The sequence below is a fragment of the Babylonia areolata genome, chromosome 6, assembly GCF_041734735.1.
Source record: "Babylonia areolata isolate BAREFJ2019XMU chromosome 6, ASM4173473v1, whole genome shotgun sequence".
Taxonomy (NCBI): domain Eukaryota; kingdom Metazoa; phylum Mollusca; class Gastropoda; order Neogastropoda; family Buccinidae; genus Babylonia; species Babylonia areolata.
Genome location: NC_134881.1, coordinates 12,641,424 through 12,666,256, shown reverse-complemented (window position 1 = coordinate 12,666,256; position 24,833 = coordinate 12,641,424). Strand labels below are relative to the sequence as shown.

The 24,833-nt window shown below is 40.5% G+C and overlaps 1 protein-coding gene across 2 annotated transcripts in view; it reads left to right on the top strand.

Moving 5' to 3' along the window:
- LOC143282747 (protein henna-like) overlaps positions 1 to 22,132 on the top strand; it is a 46,183-nt gene extending 24,051 nt beyond the window's left edge. For both annotated transcript variants that reach the window (XM_076588495.1, XM_076588494.1), the window contains 10 exons: positions 2,763 to 2,851; positions 4,612 to 4,679; positions 6,767 to 6,817; positions 7,851 to 7,996; positions 8,875 to 9,010; positions 12,114 to 12,240; positions 13,091 to 13,186; positions 16,199 to 16,332; positions 16,894 to 17,009; positions 18,431 to 22,132. In XM_076588495.1, coding sequence (XP_076444610.1) covers positions 2,763 to 2,851; positions 4,612 to 4,679; positions 6,767 to 6,817; positions 7,851 to 7,996; positions 8,875 to 9,010; positions 12,114 to 12,240; positions 13,091 to 13,186; positions 16,199 to 16,332; positions 16,894 to 17,009; positions 18,431 to 18,474 — 1,007 coding nt within the window. In that variant the 3' untranslated portion in view covers positions 18,475 to 22,132. The remainder of the gene's footprint in view (positions 1 to 2,762; positions 2,852 to 4,611; positions 4,680 to 6,766; positions 6,818 to 7,850; positions 7,997 to 8,874; positions 9,011 to 12,113; positions 12,241 to 13,090; positions 13,187 to 16,198; positions 16,333 to 16,893; positions 17,010 to 18,430) is intronic.
- Positions 22,133 to 24,833: the final 2,701 nt, after the last annotated feature.

Here is a 24,833-nt window from a genome sequence, read left to right as displayed (position 1 = left end):
CAAATAATAGTGAAATAGTGAATTTTATTATGACAAATGACATGCACTGGATCTGACAATCTGATGCTTTATCTTTCACGTGTCATATACGTGTGTGTGAATTTCATGTGCGTGTGTGTGTGTGTGTGTGTGTGCTCATGTGCATGTGCCTTCGTGTGTACACTGTACAACACTCTAACGATACTTTTATTTGATGGGTTTCTTGGTTATGTTTTTTTCTTGAGTGCGTCGATCTTTAATTTACCTTAAGCTGTAATTAACATCTTCCCTTACAGAGAATCACAAACACATGGGTATGATTCAGTTAGGGATTTATCTAAACACAAAGCGCATATAGTAGCTCCCTCCCCCCCCACCCCCCCCACCCCATCAACCCCGCACCCCTTTTTAAGCTGTTTACATAAGATTGCTAATTATGCGACACTTTAGTGGATAACAACTGTGACAAAACCAGATTGAAACTAGCAAAGTTGGTATTGTTTACGGGTGAATCTGAAATTATGATAATTCCAGAAGAAAGTGTGAAAAGAAACAAAGTAGGTAAAGAAAGCACAAAAAACTAACAAAAACTAATTTCTCTCTCTCTCTCTCTCTCTCTCTCTCTCTCTTCCTCTCTCTCTCTCCGCCTAATGATTTAGTAAATGGTAAAACTAATCGTTATCCAATATATGTGAATTCTGCTGTCGATTCTATTCTGTACTGGTTAAAATTATCACAGAAAGAAAATCATGGACTGCCATATACAGCCTACATAATGTTATTCCCAGTTAGATGCCAATGGTGAGAAAAACTGGGTTTCAAATGTGTGCCTTTGTTTGTGCGAAAATGGATTCGGTCGTGTATGTGTATGTGTTGGTTGTTTTAAAAGTTTTGTATACATTTTTCGCCAAAGGTTGATGATTACAGCTGGCAAACTTAGAATCTATTTATTAGAACTATTGAAAAGTTTGGTCTTTATAGAACATTTTCCAGTAATCATGATTTAAAATCTTATTAATTTTGTTGTTAGACATTGGTAGACGCCCCAGGAGTATAACAAGATTTAGATTCGGTATATCTGATTTGGCTGGTCATCGTTTAAGGTGTAAAACATTTTAAGGAATCTGATTTGTTGTGTATATTGTGTAAGAAATCAGAAGAAGATGAAGTACATTTTTTTCTCTTTGTTGTGAAGCACTGAATGACGTTAGAGAAAGTCTCGTCTGACCTAAATACTGTAAACAACCCTGTGTATTTAAGCTGGCTTTATTGTTGTCAAGTAACTGATGTAACGGTTGTACGTGATTTATCTCTGTACTTGTGCAAGGCTTTTAAGTTTAGAGAAATACCTACGTCATAAACTCTTCTATTAATTCTAATTAATGCATTCTTTTTTTTTGTTTTCGTTTTAATTGTTATGTGTTCTTCGCACATCGTGCTGTATGTTTCATGAACTGTTGACATACGCGTTCATTAGGGGCCATGGCCTGAAATGATTAAATAATCGATATCCGTATCTCTGTCTATATTTATATGATATTATATTACATTATGTTATATCATATTATATTATATCATATTATATTATATTATATTATATTATATTATATTAGCAAGGGAACAGAGCTGAAAATTTTCGAACAGTATATATATATATATATATATATGTGTGTGTGTGTGTGTGTGTGTGTGCGCGTGTGTGTGTGTGTGTAGATAGATAGATAGATAGATAGATAGATAGATAGATAGATATAGTTATTCATGTGTGTGAGAGAGAGAGAGAGAGAGAGAGCAATTATTGTAATGGAACAGAATGCGTGAATTCTTTCATTTGTTTCAATTTGGCATACATCATGCATGCTGTGCAAATGCCTGTTTGGTTTTCTTATTTTGTTTACGTATTTTCCTTAAAGTGAGACACACATGTAACTCAAACGATTCTATCCTATCTTAATCAATTCGTTAATTCGAATCACAAAATTAATGTCCTTGATAAAGGTAATCATTGATAATGTGATCACGAGCTTTGATTGATAAAGCTATACAGCTAGATGTATCAACGAACAAAATAGCGAATTTTTCCTTGGTGTGATTAAAAAAAAACGAAACAAATTGTAAAAAATCTTTACACCAATGCATAACATATTGTTTTGCTGAACTTTGAAACATATTGTCATAGCACAAACAAACAACAACAAAAAACAGAAAAGAAAACACAAGTTCCATAATGAATTGCACAATGTCAGGCAAACAGGAAGGCTGCTGCATAAACAGTAACCTGTGTGCTAAAATGTCGAGATTGTGTGTGTGTGTGTGTGTGTGTGGGTGCGTGAATGCGTGTGTGTGTGTGTGTGTGTTCATGTGCGCGCGCGCGCGTGTGTGTATGTGTTCGTGCATGTGTGCATGCGTACGTGCGCAGGTGCGCGCGTGTGTGTGTGTGTGTAAGTGTGCGTGCGCGCGGGCGTGTGTGTGTGTGTGTGTGTGTGTGTGTGTGACTAAAACGTAGGGGAGTGAGAGAGGGATGGAATTCGAGCCGTCCACTTCTTATTTCATTTTTATTTTATTTCATTTCATCTCATTTTCATTTATTTGTCTATTTATGTATTCATTCATTCCATTTATTTATTTGTTCATTTATCTATTTATTTATTTATTTATCTTTTTTATTTATCTATTTACTTATTGTTTGTTTGTTTATGACATTATTCCCCTTCTCGCATTTGCCCGGAAGTGATGCAGCATCACGTGGTACGTAGTCATGATCCTGATCTGGTATGTTGCAGTCCCGTGGTTCCCCAGAAAGATCCGTGACCTGGATCGATTCGCCAACCAGATCCTGAGCTACGGTTCTGAGCTGGATGCCGACCACCCTGTGGGTCAATGGTCGCTTTGTTCTTGTTGTTGTTGTTTTGATGTTGTTGTTGTTGTTACTGTTGTTGTTGCTGTTGGTTTTGTTATTGTCTTTGTTATTATTGTTGTTTTTGTTGTTGTTGTTTTGTTGTTGTTCATGTTATTGTTGTTGATGATATTGTTGCTGTTGTTTTTTGTTATTGTTTTTTTTGTTGTTGTTGTTGTTGTTGATGATGATGATGTTGTTGATTTTGTTGTTGATGTTGTTGCTGTTGTTTTTGTTATTGTTTTCGTCATTGTTGGTGGTGGTGGTGTTTGTGTTGTTGTTATTGCTGCTGTTGTTGTTGTTGCTATTGCTGTTGTTGTTGTTGTTGTTGTTGCTTTTGTTGCCGCTGTTGTTGTTGATGTTGTTGGTGTTGTTGCTGATGTTGCTGTTGTTGCTTTTGTTGGTGGTGTTGTTGTTGCTGTTGTAGTTTGTCATTGTTGTTGTTGTTCTTCTTCTTCTTCTTCTTCTGCTACTGTAACTGTTAGTAGAAAGTAAAATGGCTTTTATGTGTTACGCAGAAGAATTATTTTCTCAGAGTTTCAGAGATTTCATTTTCATATTATAATGAGTAGTCTGTGTTTTAAAGTCATTTGTGCAATGATGTGTTTTATCTTCTTCTCTTTTTTTTCTTTTTTCTTTCTTTTCTTTTTCTTTTTTTTAATCTTATTTTTGCATCGTTGGATGTGATCTACCCCCGAAAGCGGAGTATGGCTGCCTACATAGCAGGTTAAAAACGGTCATACACGTAAAAGCCCACTCGCGTATGTACGAGTGAACGTGGAAGTTGCAGCCCACGAACGCAGAAGAAGAAGAAGAAGATGATGATGATGATCTGATAAAAGTTCTGACACAGCATTGTAGCTGAAAACAGTTTGGATGAATGGGGGGAAATGCAGTAACATTCCCTTGTAATCATAGATAGGTCCAGGTATAAACACATATTCCAAAAGCTTGTTTTAAATTCTGTTAATTTCGTTTTCGTTTATTATTTCCTATATTTCACGAAGAAAAAAACTTATCACCGAGTAAACGTAAAATGGAAACAGACCAAAAAATAAGTGATTTGTTGAAAATACTATATATTTATTTCATTCAGATTATTATTCTCATTTAAGCTGATATCACGATAGAATGTTTGAGTAGGAGGTGGAAGGGGGGGGAGGAAAAGAGAATGAATAACCAATTAATGAAATCCAAGGAAAGGATCATGTGTGCTCTTTCCCCATGTTTTGTTTGGGTAAGTGTGCAAGTGTATTTTTTAACACTTTTTTTTTTTTTTTAACCACGTCTGATTATAACCTCTTCTTCTTCTTCTGCGTTCGTTGGCTGCAACTCCCACGTTTACTCGCATGTACACGAGTGGGCTTTTACGTGTAAGACCGTTTTTACCCCGCCATGTAGGCAGCCATACTCCGCTTTCGAGGGTGTTCATGCTGGGTATGTTCTTGTTTCCATAACCCACCGAACGTTGACATGGATTACAGGATCTTTAACGTGCGTATTTGATCTTCTGCTTGCGTTTACACACGAAGGGGGTTCAGGCACTAGCAGGTCTGCACATATGTTGACCTGGGAGATCGTAAAAAATCTCCACCTTTTACCCACCAGGCGCCGTCACCGTGATTCGAACCCGGGACCCTCAGATTGAAAGTCCAACGCTTTAACCACTCGGCTATTGCGCCAGTCGTCTGATTATAACCGAAAATGATGTCTTTGGTTTGTCTTTACTTTCACAGGGTTTCAAAGACCCCGTGTACCGTGCACGAAGGAAAGAGTTTGCTGACATTGCTTTCAACTATAAACAGTGAGTTTGCCACAGTTGCTACTGGATTCTATTACTCTGTTGTCACAACAGATTTCTCTATGTGGATAGATCGAGTCGCCACAGTGCAGCACACGCGCGCGTATGTGTGTGTGAGAGAGAGAGAGAGAGAGAGAGAGAGAGAGAGAGAGAGAGAGAGAGAGAGAGAGAGAGAGAGAGAGATTTACTTCTGCTAGTTGTTCATTAAATTTTGTTGTCTACATACACAAAGGCACATTTGTAGAATGCCTTATACATGTGTAAGTTGAACAAAGCTGGTTACAATGTCTTTTTCCTTGCACACACTACATCAGCCGTTGTTCACTGCCTGATTCACACACTACATCAGCCGTTGTTCACACTTCATCAGTCGTTGTTCACTGCCTGATTCACACACTACATCAGCCGTTGTTCACTGCCTGATTCACACACTACATCAGCCGTTGTTCACTGCCTGATTCACACACTACATCAGCCGTTGTTCACTGCCTGATTCACACACTACATCAGCCGTTGTTCACACTACATCAGCCGTTGTTCACACTTCATCAGCCGTTGTTCACTGCCTGATTCACACACTACATCAGCCGTTGTTCACTGCCTGATTCACACACTACATCAGCCGTTGTTCACACTACATCAGCCGTTGTTCACACTACATCAGCCGTTGTTCACTGCCTGATTCACACACTACATCAGCCGTTGTTCACACTACATCAGCCGTTGTTCACACTACATCAGCCGTTGTTCACACTACATCAGCCGTTGTTCACACTACATCAGCCGTTGTTCACACTACTGCATCAGCCGTTGTTCACACTACATCAGCCGTTGTTCACACTACATCAGCCGTTGTTCACACTACTGCATCAGCCGTTGTTCACACTACATCAGCCGTTGTTCACTGCCTGATTCACACACTACATCAGTCGTTCACAATTCATCAGCCGTTGTTCACACTACATCAGCCGTTGTTCACACTACTGCATCACCCGTTGTTCACACTACATCAGCCGTTGTTCACTGCCTGATTCACACACTACATCAGCCGTTGTTCACACTACATCAGCCGTTGTTCACACTACATCAGCCGTTGTTCACACTACATCAGCCGTTGTTCACACTACATCAGCCACTTTTCACACTACATCAGCTGTTGTTCACACTACATCAGCTGTTGTTCACACTACATCAGCCGTTGTTCACACTACATCAGCCACTGTTCACACTACATCAGCCGTTGTTCACACACTACATCAGTCGTTCACACACTACATCAGTCGTTCACACACTACATCAGCCGTTGTTCACACACTACATCAGCCGTTGTTCACACACTACATCAGTCGTTCACACACTACATCAGTCGTTCACACACTACATCAGCCGTTGTTCACACACTACATCAGCCGTTGTTCACACTACATCAGCCGCTGTTCACACTACATCAGCCGTTGTTCACTGCCTGATGCACACACTACATCAGCCGTTGTTCACACTACTGCATCAGCCGTTGTTCACACTACATCAGCCGTTGTTCACACACTACATCAGCCGTTGTTCACACACTACATCAGCCGTTGTTCACACTACATCAGCCGTTGTTCACACACTACATCAGCCGTTGTTCACACTACTGCATCAGCCGTTGTTCACACTACATCAGCCGTTGTTCACACTACATCAGCCGTTGTTCACACTACATCAGCCGTTGTTCACACTACATCAGCCACTGTTCACACTACATCAGCCGTTGTTCACACTACATCAGCCGCTGTTCACACTACATCAGCCACTGTTCACACTACATCAGTCGTTGTTCACACTACATCAGCCGTTGTTCACACTTCATCAGCCGTTGTTCACACACTACATCAGCCGTTGTTCACACACTACATCAGCCGTTGTTCACACACTACATCAGCCGTTGTTCACACTACATCAGCCGTTGTTCACACTACATCAGCCGTTGTTCACTGCCTGATTCACACACTACATCAGCCGTTGTTCACACACTACATCAGCCGTTGTTCACACACTACATCAGCCGTTGTTCACTGCCTGATGATTGTTTCTGAAACCCTGTGCAGTGGCGAGGCAATCCCCCGCGTGGAGTATTCAAAGGAAGAAATCAAGACATGGTGAGTATACTGTGTAAATGTTTGTATTGCCACAGTCGAAAGGAGATGTATTGCGTTTGACAGGTGAAAAAATGTATAGCGTGTTGTCACAGATTATAAATAAAAATTTGAAAAAAGAAACTGTTGCTGTATTGTCGCTGACAGATGAACTGTATTGTGTACTATCACGGACAAAATAAACAAACTATATCATGTGTGTCACCGACAAATCATCCAACTGTGGGCTATATAATCCAGAAAGAATTTCTTGCAGATGTCTTTTATTTGCCTTGGTCCTGAGTACGGGATATCGTTCCTCTTGCAGGTGGGAGAGTTTGACATTCAGAGTATCTGAATGCCGACTATGGCCGAGTCCACTAACAGGTTATATCTGATAGTCAGTTGTTTTCGACTATGACCATCAGAACAGCAGAGGAGGTATCTGCTATCCCGATTATCTGGGCTAGAATTTGATTATAGTGAAGAGTGTCTCGCCCATGTTACATCCCCACTCTCTGGGCCAAGAGGGTTTTTAGGACAGTCGGTGTTGGGATGGTTCCCCAAAGGCCAACAAGCCCCCAAGGCTGCAGCACTAAGAGCCAGTGCAATTTTGCCTCCTAGTTTGAGAGTCATAGTCCTTCACAAAAGACTAAGCTGTAAGTGATTTCCCATTGCATTGGAGAAACCATTGATAATACAGCTCTCACTTGGCTGGTGTCCCAACTGTTAAGTTATGTCAATCTGTGAGATGAGTATACTAAAAAGTAGCCAGTAGTCAATACTCATCATCAGTTAGATTTGTCATGCTTGAGTTCTCAGTTGTATGACTCCATTCACACAGAGAGAGAGAAAGGGGGCGTGGGGGCGGTATAGATGGACGTCACGACATCCATATGGTCAACAACTGGGAGTAGAACAGATGTCAGAATGATATGTGCATAATATTTTTCATCTGTTCTGCCTTGTTTTGTACGGCTCAGCCTATCAACGCTTAAACTGTGAACGTTCATTTATGAGGCCTTTCATTCAAAGCGTCATCTGTTTGGTTTGGAAGGGGCACAATCTTCAAAGAGCTCAGCAAGCTATACACCACTCACGCCTGCCGTGAATTCAACCACGTCTTCCCCCTCTTGATTGACAACTGTGGCTTCCGTGAAGATAATATCCCTCAGCTGCAGGACATCTCCGACTTTCTGAAAGGTACGTACGTGTGACAGTCCTGTCCGACAATGACCATCAGAGCAGCATTGGAGGCAGTTGCTGTCACGACTATCTGGGGCTAGAATTTGATTGTCGTGGAGAGTGTCTTGCCCAAGTTACATCTCCACTCTCTCGGCCAAGAGGGCGTTAGGGCAGTCGGCGTTGGGATGCTTCCCAAAGGTGAAACAGCCCCCTAAGGCTGCAGCACAAGGAGCTAATGCAATAATGCCTCCTAGTTTGAGTCATAGCCCTCTTTGTATTTTGTGGTTGGTTTGTGTGTGTCATGATTTTGTTATTTCATGGGCATGAAAAATGAGTTCTTTATCTTTTTTCTTTTTTTTCCCCCTTTTTCATCGCAGACAGATGTAAGAAGACATCCGAACATTCAATGCCACCAACAGAAGCAAGTGAACACTAAAGCAGAAAAAAGAAGACACGAGTACTATTTCAGTTAGCAGTGTCCGTCCTGCTTACAATGCCTTCTGAAATATGCAGGTCTAAGAAATAATTGGTGTAAGATGTCTCAAATTTGAACACGAAAGAATCAGTGCATCATATTGCATTATTGGGTATTTAACATGAAAGGAGTCAAGTAGTTGCAGTTCACGCCATAGATGAAGTTTGGCATACTTTTTGCCGCCCCCCCCTCCTCCCCTCCCCCCCCTCCCACGCACCCTCCCCTCCCCCCCCCCCACCCCCCCCCCCGGCAACCCCTCCCCTCCTCCCCCCCCAAAAAATAATAATAATTAATGCACGAAACAAAACAAAAAGGGGTGGGGGTGGAAACTAAGGACAATTTCTTGGTATGAACAAGCAGCAGGAAATATGTTCATACGAGTGTCTACAAAACGAAGTTTGCTGTGTCCGTCTCCGTGCAGACTGCACGGGGTTTCAGCTTCGCCCTGTGGCCGGCCTCCTGTCGTCACGTGACTTCCTGGCGGGCCTGGCCTTCCGGGTGTTCCACTCCACCCAGTACATCCGTCACAGCTCCAGGCCCATGTACACCCCGGAACCGTGAGTCGAGGCTTAATTCTGAGCACCATAAGCTGGTTTGATCTGAGTCACCTGGCAGCGACGGCAGTCTCACCTGTTCTTTTTTTTTCTTCTTCTTCTTCTTTTTTTTCTTTCCCCCCCCCCCCCTTTTTTTTCCTTTTCTTTCTTTTTTTTTTTTTTTTTTTGTGGTGGTGGTGGTGGTAGTGATAATTCTGTTCTATTTTATTTCCTTTTATTTTATTTTATCATCTGTATGCACCATAAGTTGGTTTAATTTGAGTCATCTGACAGGCGCTACCTGGGCGACGGCAGTCTCACCCCCTTTTTTTTCCGTGGTGGTGGTGGTGGTAGTGATAATTCTATTCTATTCTATTTCATTTTATTTTATTTTATTTTATCATCTGTATAATATGCACCATAAGCTGGTTTAATTTGAGTCATCTGACAGCGCTTGAACGACGGCAGTTTCGTCCTTTTTTTTTCCTTTTTTTTTTCTTCTCTTTTTCTTGTTGTTGTTGGGGTTTTTTTTTTAATGGTGGTGAGGGGGGAGGTGGTGGTGGTGGTGGTAATGGTAATTTTATTTTATTTTATCCTTTTTTTAAATTCTATCTGACTTTATCATCTGTATGTGTGCACATGAACCATGGGTGGTGAGATCATTGCCTGTCTTACAGCATATTCCTCTCTCTCTCTCTCTCTCTCTCTCTCTCTCTCTCTCTATATATATATATATATATATATATATATATATATATATCATTTTGATTTATTTTTTTCTGCTCTGCTTTACTTTTTTTCATTTTTTTTCATTCTATTTCATTTATATATACACATGAACCGTAGGTGGTCCGATTGGTAGCTGATCAATGGCATTCTCATCAGAAATAGTTGGGGTTTTTTCTATTTTCTTTTCTTTTCTTTTTTTTTGGGGGGGGGGGGGGTCTATTATGTATTTTTTAATACATCTGTTCTATTCTATTTATTCTGATCTGTTCTGTTCTGCTCTGTTCCTATCTATTTATCTTATTTTGTTCTGTTTGTTTTACTCTTACATATACATGAACTGTGACTGGACTCATCGGTACCAGACTGGCATGCAGCTTTTTTAGAATTTTTTTTTCTTTTTTCTGGTTTTATCTCATCTCATTTCAATTTTGTTAGTTTTATTTTCATAGACACATGATCCGTGAGTGGACAGATTGATATCTGAAAGACATCATTTTCATCTTAAGTAGTTATATTTATTATATATATTTTTGTGGTGGTTGTTGTTGAAATGATTTATAATTTTCTTTTTCTTTTTTGGATTCAAAATTTTGTTTTAATTTATCTACATATGTATATCTATCAAACTTGAGACCATTGATCAGTTGCTGATTGACAGCATTTTCACGTGAAGTAGGGAGGTTTTGGGGAGAGAGGGGGGGGGGGCTGGTCCGTAGGGGGGGGGGGGGTTGTTTTTTGTATTAAACACACTGCCATCAGTATACTTTGGCCAAACACTTTCGGGTTTTTTTGTTTGGTTGGTGGTGGGTTTGTTTTGTTTGTTTTGTTTTTGTTTTGTTGTTGTTGTTGTTGTTTTTTGGGGGGTGTTTTTTTGTTTGTTTTGTTTTCTTTGTTTTATTTTGTTTTTGGTTGTTGTTTTTTTTTTGGGGGGGTTGTTTTTTTTTGTTTGTTTTGTTTTGTTTTTTTAGCTTGACTTATGACCAAGGATTTTTAAATGTTTTTGATCGAATACTTTGATCGGGTCAAGTTCCACAAAGCAGACAGAGGAACACAAACTATCCTCCACACACACATGTCATAGAAATGTTCATTTTTTTCTTACAACATTCACTGGTCATGCAGCAAGAAACCTGTTCATTTTGTTTCGTCTTTCTATCGCACGAAAATGGTATGTGCACAAAAATCCAAGGTGATAGAGAAAATGCAGCAAGGTAGGGGAGGTAATCTGCCTGAATGAGCGTAGTTCATAACTGGCACAGGTAGAGAATTGAATTGAATTGAATACATTTGATTTTCTGAGGGTAATACAGTAAGCAAAATAATGCTTTTTTTGGGGGGGGGGGGGGGGTGTTTGCTTTTTTGCTTTTTTTTTTTTTTTTTTTTTTTTTCATGCAGCCCTCGAAAGGAAAACAGTAACATAAACAAAGGGGGAATCATTCTATCAGTACAGCATGCATATTATAGTCACGGATACATGAATGGTAATTTGACATTTACAACACTAAATAGAGGAGAATAAGAGGAGAGAGATATAAGGGGACAGATAGAGAGGGAAAGAGAGAGAGGGGGAGTACAAAAAAAAGAAAATTAACATAGGTCAAGACAATGAGCAATCAATGAATAAAATGAAATGATTGAAAAAAGAATAATAATAATATAAAACAAAATTTTAAGATAGACAAAAAGAGCTGCGAGGGGGAGCTGGAGAGGTATTGCTGGGGGAAGGGGGCGAAAGATAGAGAGAGGGGGGAGACAGAGAAAGAGAGAGAGAGAGACAGTGGAGACAAGAGAGAGACAGAGAGAGAGAGGTGGCAGAATACAGCAAGGAAGGGGAGGTCAATCACTTCATCTATGTTACTTGTGTGTGTGTGTGTGTGTGTGTGTGTGTGTGTGTGTATGCGCGCGCGTGCGTGTGTGTTTGTGCGTGCGTGTGTGTGTGTGTGTGTGCGTGCGTGTGTGTGTGTGTTTGTGTGTGTGCGTGTGTGTGCGTGTGTGTTTGTGGGTGTGTGGGTGTGTGTGTGTGCGTGTGTGTGCGTGTGTGTGTGTTCTTTTTTTTCTTAACATGTTTACAGGAGCAGAGATTACGAGAGAGAGAGAGAGAGAGATAGTGTGTGTGTGTGTGTGTGTGTGTGTGTGTGTGTGTGTGTTCTCCTTTTTTTTCTTAACAGGTTTACAAGAACAGATATTGAGAGAGAGAGAGAGTGTGTGTGTGTGTGTGTGTGTGTGTGTGTGTGTGTGTGTGTGTGTGTTCGTGTGCGTGTGTGTGTGTGTCTGTCTGTCTGTCCGTCTGTGTTTGTGCGTTTGTGTATGTGTGTGTGTGCGTTTGTGTGTGTGTGTGTGCGCGCGCGCGCCTCCAGTGTTTGAATGATCAATCCATGACCTAACTCTGTGTCTCCAGAGACGTGTGTCACGAGGTCCTGGGCCACGTTCCCCTGTTCGCCGATCCGGCTTTCGCTCAGTTCTCCCAGGAGATCGGCCTGGCCAGCCTGGGAGCGCCTGACGAATACATCGAGAAGCTGGCCACGGTGAGCTGATAGTCCCTCCGTTAAGTTACCAACAGTCAGAATAGGGCTGTTCAGTGTTGTGTGCGAACATATATGGACGTTATGATATGTTTATGTTTTATAACGCTTAATTTATGGCAGGGTTTCATATTCAGGAATCTTTGTTTAAATGTACCAGTTACTTTAGAACCTATCCCTTTTGCCGCATATTGCATTTATTTTAAAACTGAACTTGCCGTATAACAATTGATAATGATTTTATAGACGCATGTCTTTTTCTGATATTTTGTTTCTTACTATCCATGTTATTTTACAAAGTGTGTTGGGGGCGTGGGGGGTGGGGGGGTAAGGTAACTTGGGGGTGGGGGGTGTACTTGCTGTGTTGTGTTATTTGCTTGTGTATATTTAGCTTCATGCATTGCTTTTTCGTCTTTTGTGCAACAATTGTCATGTTGCGAGTGTGTTGGACTTGGCTGTTGGCTGAGATATTGTGAAGGGTGAGTGACGAGCTTGAGGATGCACCATTTAATTTGCGAATGGATGAATAAAGATGTATTGTATTGTATTGTATTGTATTGTATTGTATTGTATTGTACCTTTCACCCCTAATCGAGGCCCTTCGTTCCAGCTAGTCAGAGTAGGACTGTCGTTGTGTGCGAGCATAATATGTGGACGTTTCTGTTTCGTCATTTGTAATTAGTACTTCTCCTGGGAAATGTATGTGTTTTTTTAGTGTCCAATTTTCTTTTCTTTCTTTATATAATTCTGTATTAGTGTTTTCTTCCTTTCTTTTTTGTGGGGTTTTTTGTTATACCCCTAGACTCTGTGTGTGTGTGTGTGTGTGTGTGTGTGTTGGTGTGTGTAATTTCAGCTGTACTGGTTCACAGTAGAGTTCGGACTTTGCCGTCAGAATGGTGAACTGAAAGCGTTTGGAGCTGGCCTGCTGTCGTCTTTTGGTGAACTGCAGGTGAGCGCTTATCTGGTTATTGTTGGTGGAGCTTGGTTTTGTTGCTGTTATTTGTTTGTTTGTTGTTGTTGTTGTTGTTTACTGCTATGGGTTTAAAATCAATTTAAAAATATAGAAAATCACTGTGGGTCTTTTGTTGTTAATTTGTGGGGGTTTTGTTTGTTTTGTTTTAACTCTCTCCATACGAACGGCGAAAGAGACGACGTTAACAGCGTTTCACCCCAATTACCACCATCAAAATATTGCAAGCGGAAGGCTCTTATACTGAAGAGGTGAATGTTGACAAAGAATACCACAATTCTGACGACGAAAGCTAAAGGTTGGGTCATTGAGACACCCACTGGACATCCGAGGGGTCTGTGTAGAGGAGAAGAGAGGACTGACCGTACTGAGTGAGTTAACAGATTTGCTTTGCCTTGATGTAGAGTTAAGAGCAAATGCAACGGTAGGTTCCCTTTTTAAAAAAAAATTTTCAGGCAATATTTCGTGTGGAGTATATGTATCAGACCACTTGACACCACCTTGAAAGAAACTGCAACTGTTTTGATCAAGAGATACACCATTCCACACATCAAACCGTGTCCACCAATCGACACACCAATCTGTGTTCATCATTCTACACCATAAACTGTGCTCATCATTTCACACATAAATTGTGACCTAACATCTCACACATCAAACTGTTTACCCAGCATTTCACACATCGAACTGTGTACCTAACATCTCACACACCAAACTGTGTACCTGACATCACACACCAAACTGTGTACCAGACATCTCACACACCAAACTGTGTACCAACCATCTCACACATTTTACACATCAAACTGTTTACCCAGCATTTCACACATCGAACTGTGTACCTAACATCTCACACACCAAACTGCGTACCTGACATCACACACCAAACTGTGTACTAAACATCTCACACACCAAACTGTGTACTAAACATCTCACACACCAAACTGTGTACTAAACATCTCACACACCAAACTGTGTACCAAACATCTCACACATCAAACTGTGTACCAGACATCTCACACACCAAACTGTGTACCAGACATGTCGCACATCAAACTGTGTACCAAACATCTCACACACCAAACTGTGTACTAAACATCTCACACACCAAACTGTGTACTAAACATCTCACACACCAAACTGTGTACCAAACATCTCACACACCAAACTGTGTACCTAACATCTCACACACCAAACTGTGTACCAGACATCTCACACACCAAACTGTGTACCAAACATCTCACACACCAAACTGTGTACCTAACATCTCACACACCAAACTGTGTACCAAACATCTCACACATCAAACTGTGTACCAGACATCTCACACATCAAACTGTGTACCAGACGTCTCACATATCAAACTGTGTACCAGACGTCTCACACATCAAACTGTGTACCAAACATCTCACACACCAAACTGTGTACCAAACATCTCACACATCAAACTGTGTACCAAACATCTCACACACCAAACTGTGTACCTAACATCTCACACACCAAACTGTGTACCAAACATCTCACACACCAAACTGTGTACCAAACATCTCACACACCAAACTGCGTACCTGACATCTCACACACCAAACTGTGTACCTAACATCTCACACATCAAACTGTGTACCTAACATCTCACACACCAAACTGTGTACCAAACATCTCACACACCAAACTGCGTACCTGACATCTCACACACCAAACTGCGTACCAGACATCTCACACACCAAACTGTGTACCTAACATCTCACACACCAAACTGTGTACCAGATATCTCACACACCAAACTGTGTACCTGACATCTCACACACCAAACTGTGTACCAGACATGTCACACATCAAACTGTGTACCAGACATCTCACACACCAAACTGTGTACCAGACATCTCACACACCAAACTGTGTACCTAACATCTCACACACCAAACTGTGTACCAGACATCTCACACATCAAACTGTGTACCAAACATCTCACACATCAAACTGTTTACCCAGCATTTCACACACCAAACTGTGTACCTAATATCTCACACACCAAACTGTGTACCAAACATCTCACACATCAAACTGTGTACCAAACATCTCACACATCAAACTGTGTACCAGACATCTCACACATCAATCTGTGTACCAAACAACTCACACACCAAACTGTGTACCTAACATCTCACACACCAAACTGTGCACCAGACATCTCACACACCAAACTGTGTACCAGACATCTCACACATCAAACTGTGTACCAAACATCTCACACATCAAACTGTGTACCAGACATCTCACACATCAAACTGTGTACCAGACATCTCACACATCAAACTGTGTACCAGACATCTCACACACCAAACTGTGTACCAGACATCTCACACACCAAACTATGTACCAGACATCTCACACACCAAACTGTGTACCTAACATCTCACACACCAAACTGTGTACCAAACATCTTTACACATCGAACTGTGCACCAAACAGTGTACACACCAAACTGATGTCTTGACCATTTCAAACAACAAGGTAGATGAAAGCGGCTCTTTTAATTGGTTCCTTTCATAGCTGAAGAAAGCAGAACAAACAACATAAAAAAAGATTATAAGATATTGGAGATAAGGCTACAAGAACAATAATATGTTAACTTTTGTATGTTAAATAAGTATTTAAAAATCACTTTTGATTTTACACACACCTCTGAAAATCGTGAGTTTTAGGTGTAATGATCAGTATAAACACCAGTAAAGGAAAGAGTGAATAGAGGACAATCAGGGCAGAGACAGGCAGACAGACAGACAGAATGTGTCGTTCATGTAATGTCAATCAAACCAGAGATCCTGGTGAGTATGACATGTTTTGGTTGTTGTCCCCCTTCCCCCCTCCCCCTCCTTGGTGTACACAAATCTCGATATATATCCTGAATTTTTCAGAAGATATATATCTGGTGTGTTGTAAGCGCAAGAAGAACGACACTGAACATACATTGTTGGCTGGACTTTGCAGTACTGCCTGTCAGACAAGCCCGAGGTACGTCCCTTCGAGCCATCCAAAACCTCCGTTCAGACCTATCCCATCACCTCCTACCAGCCTGTCTACTTTGTGGCCGAGAGCTTTGTTGATGCCAAGGAGAAAGTGCGGTCAGTGATCTTTTGGGTTTTTTGTTGTTGTTGTTGTTCACTTATGGAGTGAGTGAGTGAGTTAATGAGTTGGTTGGTTGGTTGGTTGGTTAATTGGTTAGTTGCTTCGTTCGTTCGTTCGTTGGTTAGTCGGTCGGTCGCTTGGTTGATCGGTTAGTAGGTCGGTTAGTTGGTAGGTTTGTTAGTTAGTTAACTCGTGTGTGTAACATGTCTATCAAGCCTTGATGCTAATGTGCTTGTTTGATCAATTCCCGGGAGAAGAGCTTTTGTTTTAGTATATTGATGGAGCAAAAATGCTTGTTGTTAGTTTTTTTTCTGTTTTCTTTTTTCTTTGATTGTTTGTTCGTTTGCTTATTTGTTTGTTTGTTTTGTTTTGTCCTGGCCCTGAAAAAGGATTGAGAGACTAAAATAGAATGTAAAGATGCACTGGACGAATCTAAAATCTAAAATGATATACTGGGATAGATTTTACACAGCAAAAGGCTAGATAAATTATGGTTACTGCATTGCTCTACCAGAAAGCAAGCAGATGATCATAAACGCTGTGTATGCTGTGTTCAGAGCTTTCGCTGACACCATCCCACGCCCCTTCAGCGTACGCTACAACGCCTACACGCAGAGCGTGGAAGTCCTCAACAGCAAAGCGCAAGTCATCACCCTGGCAAAAAGCATCAGAGGTAAGTCTTGGCTCTAATAATAATGATAATAATGATAGGATTTATATAGCGCTGAATCTTGTGCAGAGACAAATCTAAGCGCTTTCACACCAGTCATTCACACGCATGCATAACTCTAAAACTGCTCTTTGCGGGTGAACATGGTCCACCTAATATGCATCCGTCCTTTCGCCGACAAAACCATCCCAACGCCGACTGTCCTGAAACCTTCTTGGCCAAGAGAGTGGGGATGTATCTTGGGCAAGACACTCTCTAATATAATCAAATTCTTGCCCAGATAGTCGGGACAGCAGTTACCTCTTCTGCTGTTCTGATGGTCATAGTCGAACACGACCACATACTGAACTATTTTTCAGGCCGCGGTTCAGTCAGTGTTGATGGTTCATGCGAAAACTTACTTGTCAGCAATGCAACACCCCTCCACTAGACTTCGAGTCGTGGTCTAGAGGCTAGTCATTCGGATGAGACGAAGAACTGAGGTCCCATGTGTAGCATGCACTTGGCGCACGTAAAAGAACCTGCGGAAACAAAAGGGGCGTTCCTGGCAAAATTCTGTTGGAAAAATCCTTTTGGTGGGAAAACAAATACACCTGTATGCAGAAAAAAAAAGAAAAGAACAGAAAAGGATGGTGCTGCGCTATAGCGGCGCGCTCTCCCTGGGGAAAGCAGTCCTAATTTCACACCGAAATCTGTCGTGAACAAAAAGAAATGTAATACAATAATATACCCCCCACCCCCATGTAATTCCTTTCTTTGTTTCAAACAGGATCTTTCTCAGAAGGTGAAGATGATGAGATGACAATGTGACAGAAATCAGTACGAAAATTGGCAGGTCTCGACCCGTATGTCTTAGTGATAAATCATACACAGAAACAACGATGTCAAAGACGTAATTATGTAAAGTGGGTGATGCTTGGTTCATTCGTGTTCCCAGCTTTTCTGCTGAAGCCCATAGCAGCTCCAAATCTGACTTGGACAATATTCCACGATTTATATATACATATATATATATATATATATATATATATATATATATATATATATATATCTGTGTGTGTGTGTGTGTTATTGGGGTTTTTTTTTTTTTTGGGGGGGGGGGTTTGGGGGTGGGGGTGGGGGGTTTATATATATATATACATATATATATATATATATATATATGTGTGTGTGTGTGTGTGTGTGTGTGTGTGTGTGTGTGTGTGTTATTGTTGTTGTTGTTGTGTTGTTGTTTTGGGGTGGGTTTTTTTGGGAGGAGGGGGGGGGGTGGGGGGGGGGGGGGGGGGGACAGTTCCGATGGGGTTTTTCAATTAAACCAACAACTTTGAAATCATCAGTTCTTGATATTTATTGTCTAAAAATTGTTGAAGCGATCCACTGGTTATTTTTCAGGTTCGTGCATAAAGAAACTGTGTGTGTTTCAGGTGATCTGACCCTGCTGGAGGACGTACTGAAGAAGATCGAATAGACCGAGGACACACCGAGGACACACCGAGAACACACCATACACCAACTGTGCCTTTTACGCTTTTAATCCCACCTGGCGCTTATTTGCACCTGTAACTTTTTTTTCTCTCCAAGACCCTGGCGAGACCGACAAAACTTCTGCCGGTTTGTTGCAAAAACCACCAGCTTTAAAACCAAAGCATAGCATCAGTGTCTGCTAAAAAGACTGACGCATCATCGGCATGTGGGTGACTTATGTTCTGGTTTGATATGTGTAGAGTTGTTTGGGTTTTTTTGTTTGTTTGTTTGTTGTTGTTGTTGTTTGTTTGTTGTTGTTGTTGTTTTTGCTTGGGTTTTATGATTTTTGATTTTGTTGGTTGTTGGAAGGGGAGTGGGAGTGGGGGAAAAAGAGAGGATTTATTACTTTTTACTTCTACAGTGGGCACTGTGAAAGTTTAAAATCTGTTGCTTGGTTGAACTGAAATAAAAACATTGCCCACAAAGGTGTGTTTAGCTATATCTCAACGTCCATTTTTGACAGTCCATTTTAGAAAGACTTTGAAATTAAAGTTGATACTGATTTATAGAACAGTGGAGGATACAAAACATGAATGAAAATTTTGTATAAGATACATATATATATATATATATATATATATTAATAAATAATGAAGTCAGTGAAATTGGTTATAAACCATGAAAAAGTTACATTTCACAATGATAGAGAGCCTGCGTAAGTATTTGCAGGTTGTTGGAATATCTGTCGTCGTTTTGTTTCTGAAACATCTGTTGTCATTTTGTCAGCGAAAATGTCTGCTCTTGTTCTTTTTAAAGAACTGTGCAGTGCTCAGTTTTATGTACTCTCTCTCTCTCTCTCTCTCTCTCTCTCTCTCTCTCTCTCTCTCTCTCTCTCTCTCTCTCTAGCTATCTATCTATCTATCTATCTATCTAATATATTATGCTGCTGGTCAATGAAAAGGTTTTGTTATGGGCAATGAAAAGATACACTGTCTTGAACTGGACAATGAAAAGGTATACTGTCTTAGGCTGGACAATGAAAAGGTATACTGTTTTGGGTCGGGCAGTGAAAAGGTTTACTATTTCGAGTTGATTGTAAGAAGTGTTAAGATGAAGTGGAAAGCTGGAAAGAATGAATGAAAAGACTTTGCTGCAGGAGGTGAGCTGACGATTGGAGAGTAGTCACGGAACACAGTCCAGTTGTCAGTCAGCAATCTGTCTTTCTCTCACTCCCTCTGTCTGCCAGTTCTTCATCTTCCTTTTTACCAGAGGAAACCATGGGACACTGGAATTACTGAAGACGTTCTAAAGGTGTGGTTAAATATCGGTCATATTTAAATCGGTAGAAATATCAAAATGATATCAAAATAAGTTTTGATTTGTTTGCTTTTATGAAAATGTAAACATATTCTTTTTCTTCTTAATCTTTTTTTTTTTTTTTTTAATGCGTACCAATAGTTACATCATGATTTGTGACCTCATGATGGATCTGTTCAGAAGATGGGAGAGAAATAAAACATTTGGATTTTTGTTTTGTGTGCTTTTTTGCGTTGCAGTTTGGTGACAACATAAACGGTTAAAATGAGAAGCTTCATGACACTCCGTTTGGTGGCACTGATTTGTTTTGCTGTCTTTTTCTTTATTATCCAGGTCACAGTCTTGTAAGACACTGACCAGCTCATAAATCTTCATGCAATTGTTGTGCTGAGCGTAGTTTTATCTACCGCGCTTATGTTGTTTTAACTTTTGAATTCCCCGTCTGTTTTCCCTCGATACTGTACCATCCTCTCATTGACAGTCACCCGCGGTCTTCTGTACGTCGTATGGTGAATGCTTGTTCAGCATCATCTTCTGCTGGCAGCTTCCAGATCATTAACCCAGCAGTCTTCCAGAAATTCTGTACAGTGTGTATTTACTTGTAGCTTTGAATTGTTTTTGTTGTTGTTGTTGTTGTTGTAAGACTCGTCTTCTCACCCAGTCTTTACATGATTTTGTTCAGTGTATGGTTATTCGGTATTTTTTCATGCAATGTGTAATCCTGAAGGTGATGTCATGTGTGTTTTTTGTTGTTGGTTTTTGTATGTGTTGGGTTTTGTTTTGTTTTTTGGTGGGGGTTTTTTTTTGTTTGTTTTTTGTTTTTTTGTTTTTTGTTGTTGTTTTTAGGATATCCAACCCCCCAGCCCCAAGAAAAACAATAAGCCTGGAGTTTGATAATAAAACATGCTAAATTCTGGATATGTTCCTCTTGTATGTTTATTAATTTGTGTGAGCGTTGAGAGCCGGGACTGAGTATTTGAACGTATTGATACCGACTGACTCACTCCATTTCTGGCGGTCTTTGACTATTGGGCTTGCCAGAACTCAGGCTCTATCCCACGACCACGAGAAATGGAGACAGTTGGCGATGAGTTCAGCTGTGCCGGCAGCGGCCCCCACCACCACGCCAGGTTACAGGACCAGACCATAGACACTGATATCTCATTTACGGTGTCTATGGACCAGACTGACTGTGACAGTGACGCTGTGTTGTCACTCACTGAAAGCGGCGTATCCCTGTCCCTTTCCAGGACTAAAGGTCCGTTTATACAGAGCGCGAACGCGAACGCGTCCAACGCGAACACGAACGCGAACGCGACTTTTGAGCAGTTTTGCCATTCAAATAGAGCACGAACCCGAACGCGGAAAACCGTCGACGGCTTTCGAGGCGGCTCGTCTTTTTCTTGCTGTGAGAGATAAAATTTGGTCATTTGGAATCATGGCGCAGGTAGAGAGTCAGACACGGAGGAGATCATAGTACCTGTCAGTCCGACTTTCTGTCCAATTGCTTTCCATATGTCTCTTTTTTTCATGATGTCTTTGTAATCTTTGTCTGCTTTGTCATACAGTACATGATTCTTCTCAATTTCAAGAATCATGGCTTCTGTCTTGTCCATTGTCTTGTCCATTCTTCTCCAAACTTCACAAGCAAAGTAGACTGACGCTAGTGCCTAGCTTTTTCTTGGAACGGTCAGGCGTACAAGTTTCTATTTGTGGAAATGATGCAAGGGAAGTACCTGCTGATTGGTTGATAGCAAAAAAGCCGCGCGACCTTCTGAGAAAAACCGCGTTCGCTTTCGCGTTCGCGTTCGCGTTCGCGCTCTGTATAAACGGACCTTTACTTGTTCGGGCTACACCCCCCACCCCCTCCCTCATTCCCCTTCTCTTTCTGTTTCTAGTACGTCACTTTTTTCTTTTTTTTTTTGATGTTTCGCATTAATTTGATCCTCTGTTGAATTTGATCCTCTGTTGTTTTTCTCCGCATCAGGTATCTGCTATTTTTTTTTACTTTTCAAATATTGATTTAGTTTTTGAATCCTTCCTTCTCTGTTCATCATTCTCTAGTATATATTATGTGGTTTTTAGAGATGATGGCTGGGTTATTGGTGTGAGAAAAAGATTGTTTTGTTTTGTATAAAGTTGTGGGCGTTCTATGTCCTGTAATCCGGTATGTCAAGTTTTGTTGTTGGTTTTTTTTGTTTTGTTTTTTTAATTTACCAGATTTTTTTAAAGATATAATGCTTTCATGCGTATTCAAGAGGTTTTGATGTTTTCTGATGCTGTACACTTTTCAGTTTGGTTTCTTTTCACTCTGTATGCTTTTCATTAAATATCCTGGAAACATATCTCAAAATACTTCTTTTTTTTTTGCACTGTTTTATAAATGGGAGAGAGACAATGCATGTGTATGTGTGTGTGTGTGTGTGCGCGCACTCGCGCGTGTGTGTGTGTGTGTGTGTTCTGGCATGTGCACGTCAAGTATGCATGTTTATGAACATCTGAGTGTTTGTACACCTGTCTGTTGACAGGAATTTTCCCCAAAACCTTTGAGTGGTTCATGGATGCAGACGATTTTTTTTTCTTTTTTGCCTTGACTTTGAATCAAGGTCTGAAGATAAACGCATGCACAGACACTTCTCTGTGTGTGTGTGTGTGTGTGTGTGTGTGTGTGTGTGTGTGTGTGTGTGTGAGACACGGAACAAAACAAAGCACACCGACAGATATAATATTTTAATCTCATATCAAATTCATCCCGAAATATATAATTTAGATTATACAGGACGAAGAATAAGATTACGTTACGTATACGCCATTCAAAGTGTTCTTGAAAGCATTTCTTGATAATTCACAACAACAACAAAACAAAACAAAACAAAAAAAACAAAAAAAGCAGCAGCATTTAATTTGTCCGAATGACCAGGCCAGCCTAGTTTACTTGAATCTGCCCCCGGGCCAGGACCTTGTGTCAGTGGTGTGACAACACCGCTGAAGGACTGACACTCATGTACATGTATACGAGTGAACTTGGGAGTTGCAGCCCACGAGCGAAGAAGAAGAAGAAGGTGTTTTTCTTTTTGCCGGGTTTGCTACCCGCTCCTACTGGGTGGGGCGAGCGCAGGGGAGTGTTCATGTGTGTGTGTGAATAAGGTGGGGGAATTATAATGGGCGTTTGTGTGCATGCATGGATGTAGGTAGGGAGAGGGTGGGGGAGAAACGTATGTGAGTATGTGTGTGCGTTAGAATATTTTTTGGAGATAATGATATTAATGAAATTTGGTAACTTCATTTGTTAAATATGTTTGTTTGTTTGTTTTTTGTGGGGTTTTTTTTTTTTAAATCATACCTTCCCTCAAATCAGAATTTCCTTGTGTTGCTCAGTTAAATATTTTATTCAAATGGTTGCGAAAATGTCAGTACAACAAACAGTTAATCTGACAATAAATGGTTTCAGTCAGTCAGTCAGTGTGTGTGTGTGTGTGTGTGTGTGTGTGTGTGTGTGTGTGTGTGTGTGTGTGTGTGTGTTTGTGTGTGAGTGTGTGTGGCAAGAAAGAGAGAGAGAGAGAGGGAGACAAAGATAATGAACACTTAAGTGGAGTGCTGGGGAAGGGGAAGAAACGTCATCGTTATTAGGCTATTATAATGATGATCATGATCATGTTGATTATTTTAAAGTATCATTATTATTAATCAATTGACAACATTTTCATAGGTTCTTTATGATGATTTTTTTTTCATTCTTCTTCTTCTCCTTTTATAGTCGTAGTCGTAGTAGTAGTAGCAGTAGAGTATCATCTTTATCATTATCATCATCATTATTATTGTTGTTGTTGTTGTTTACAATAAACTGATAATCAGTTGTTCAAGGGTTCCATGAGAAACACCACAGGGTTTGGAACTTTCCATGCGGTAGTCGGGATGGCGCGGGATTGGCTCCACTGAAAGCACTGACTCTGGTACTTTAATAACTGTCAGTCCTGCCTCTTTCGTCTCGTCTTCACCGTGAGGGCCTCACGAAGTGCACGACATTCCGAACTAAGGAAAGCTCGCCTGAGTCTCAGTCTAACATAACAGCCGGATCAGCAAACAACTGAAACACATTTTTGATGAATTTCGACAACAAGATATAACTGTTGGTATGGATGGTGAATACCAATATTAACTATGTGCGCTCAACTCGTATCCATTCGATCCTGTCTCTTTCCTTTGGGTTCCCACCGGCCCAGCCCTCAACATATACATCTTCACATTCACATTCCTTTTCCTAATCATTATACTCACATACAGACGTGCCGTATTATCAGCAGAAGGCACATAACTTAAAGTACAATAACTATATTTAACTGATATGAGCCAGTGTGAAATTATTAACATCAGTTTTGTGGGTAGCTGCAAGGCCGCTGAGAGAGAGAGAGAGAGAGAGAGAGAGAGAACACTTAACACTGAACACTGAAAATTCACGTTGAATGTCATTTGCTGTAAAGCTCAAGTGATATATTCGGTAGGTACTGATCCGAGAACAAAATGGTGCAAAACACTGACAGATAGCCTACAATGGAACAGAAGGGGAAAACATAACTGAAACAAAATGAACTAATAAGAGATTAGCGACGTTTTGGCACTTTGTCCATTAGCTTAAAGAACATGTGACAGGGGGGTAATGTGAAATAATGAGCCGAGAGAGAGAGAGAGAGAGAGAGAGAGAGAGAGAGAGAGAGAGCACATAAACAAATAATAATATGTATGAAAACGGAAAATACAACAGTTTTTTAGTGAAAGAAAAATAAATACATAATAATGTTTTGTTGTTCCTTTCATAAATGTAAATAGATTACAAAATAGAACTGCTTTTAAATAAAGAATATGGTAGAATGAATGAACTAGTGAACTGATGAATGAATCGTCAAAAAAATAATTATAAATTGAAAAATAAGATAGAATAAAACAGAATAAAAGATAATAAAAAAAAAACCAACATATGCGGTCTTCGAGAAGTATCGATGTATCGATAAAATAAACCACTCGGTTTCTTTCTTCTTTTTTTTTACT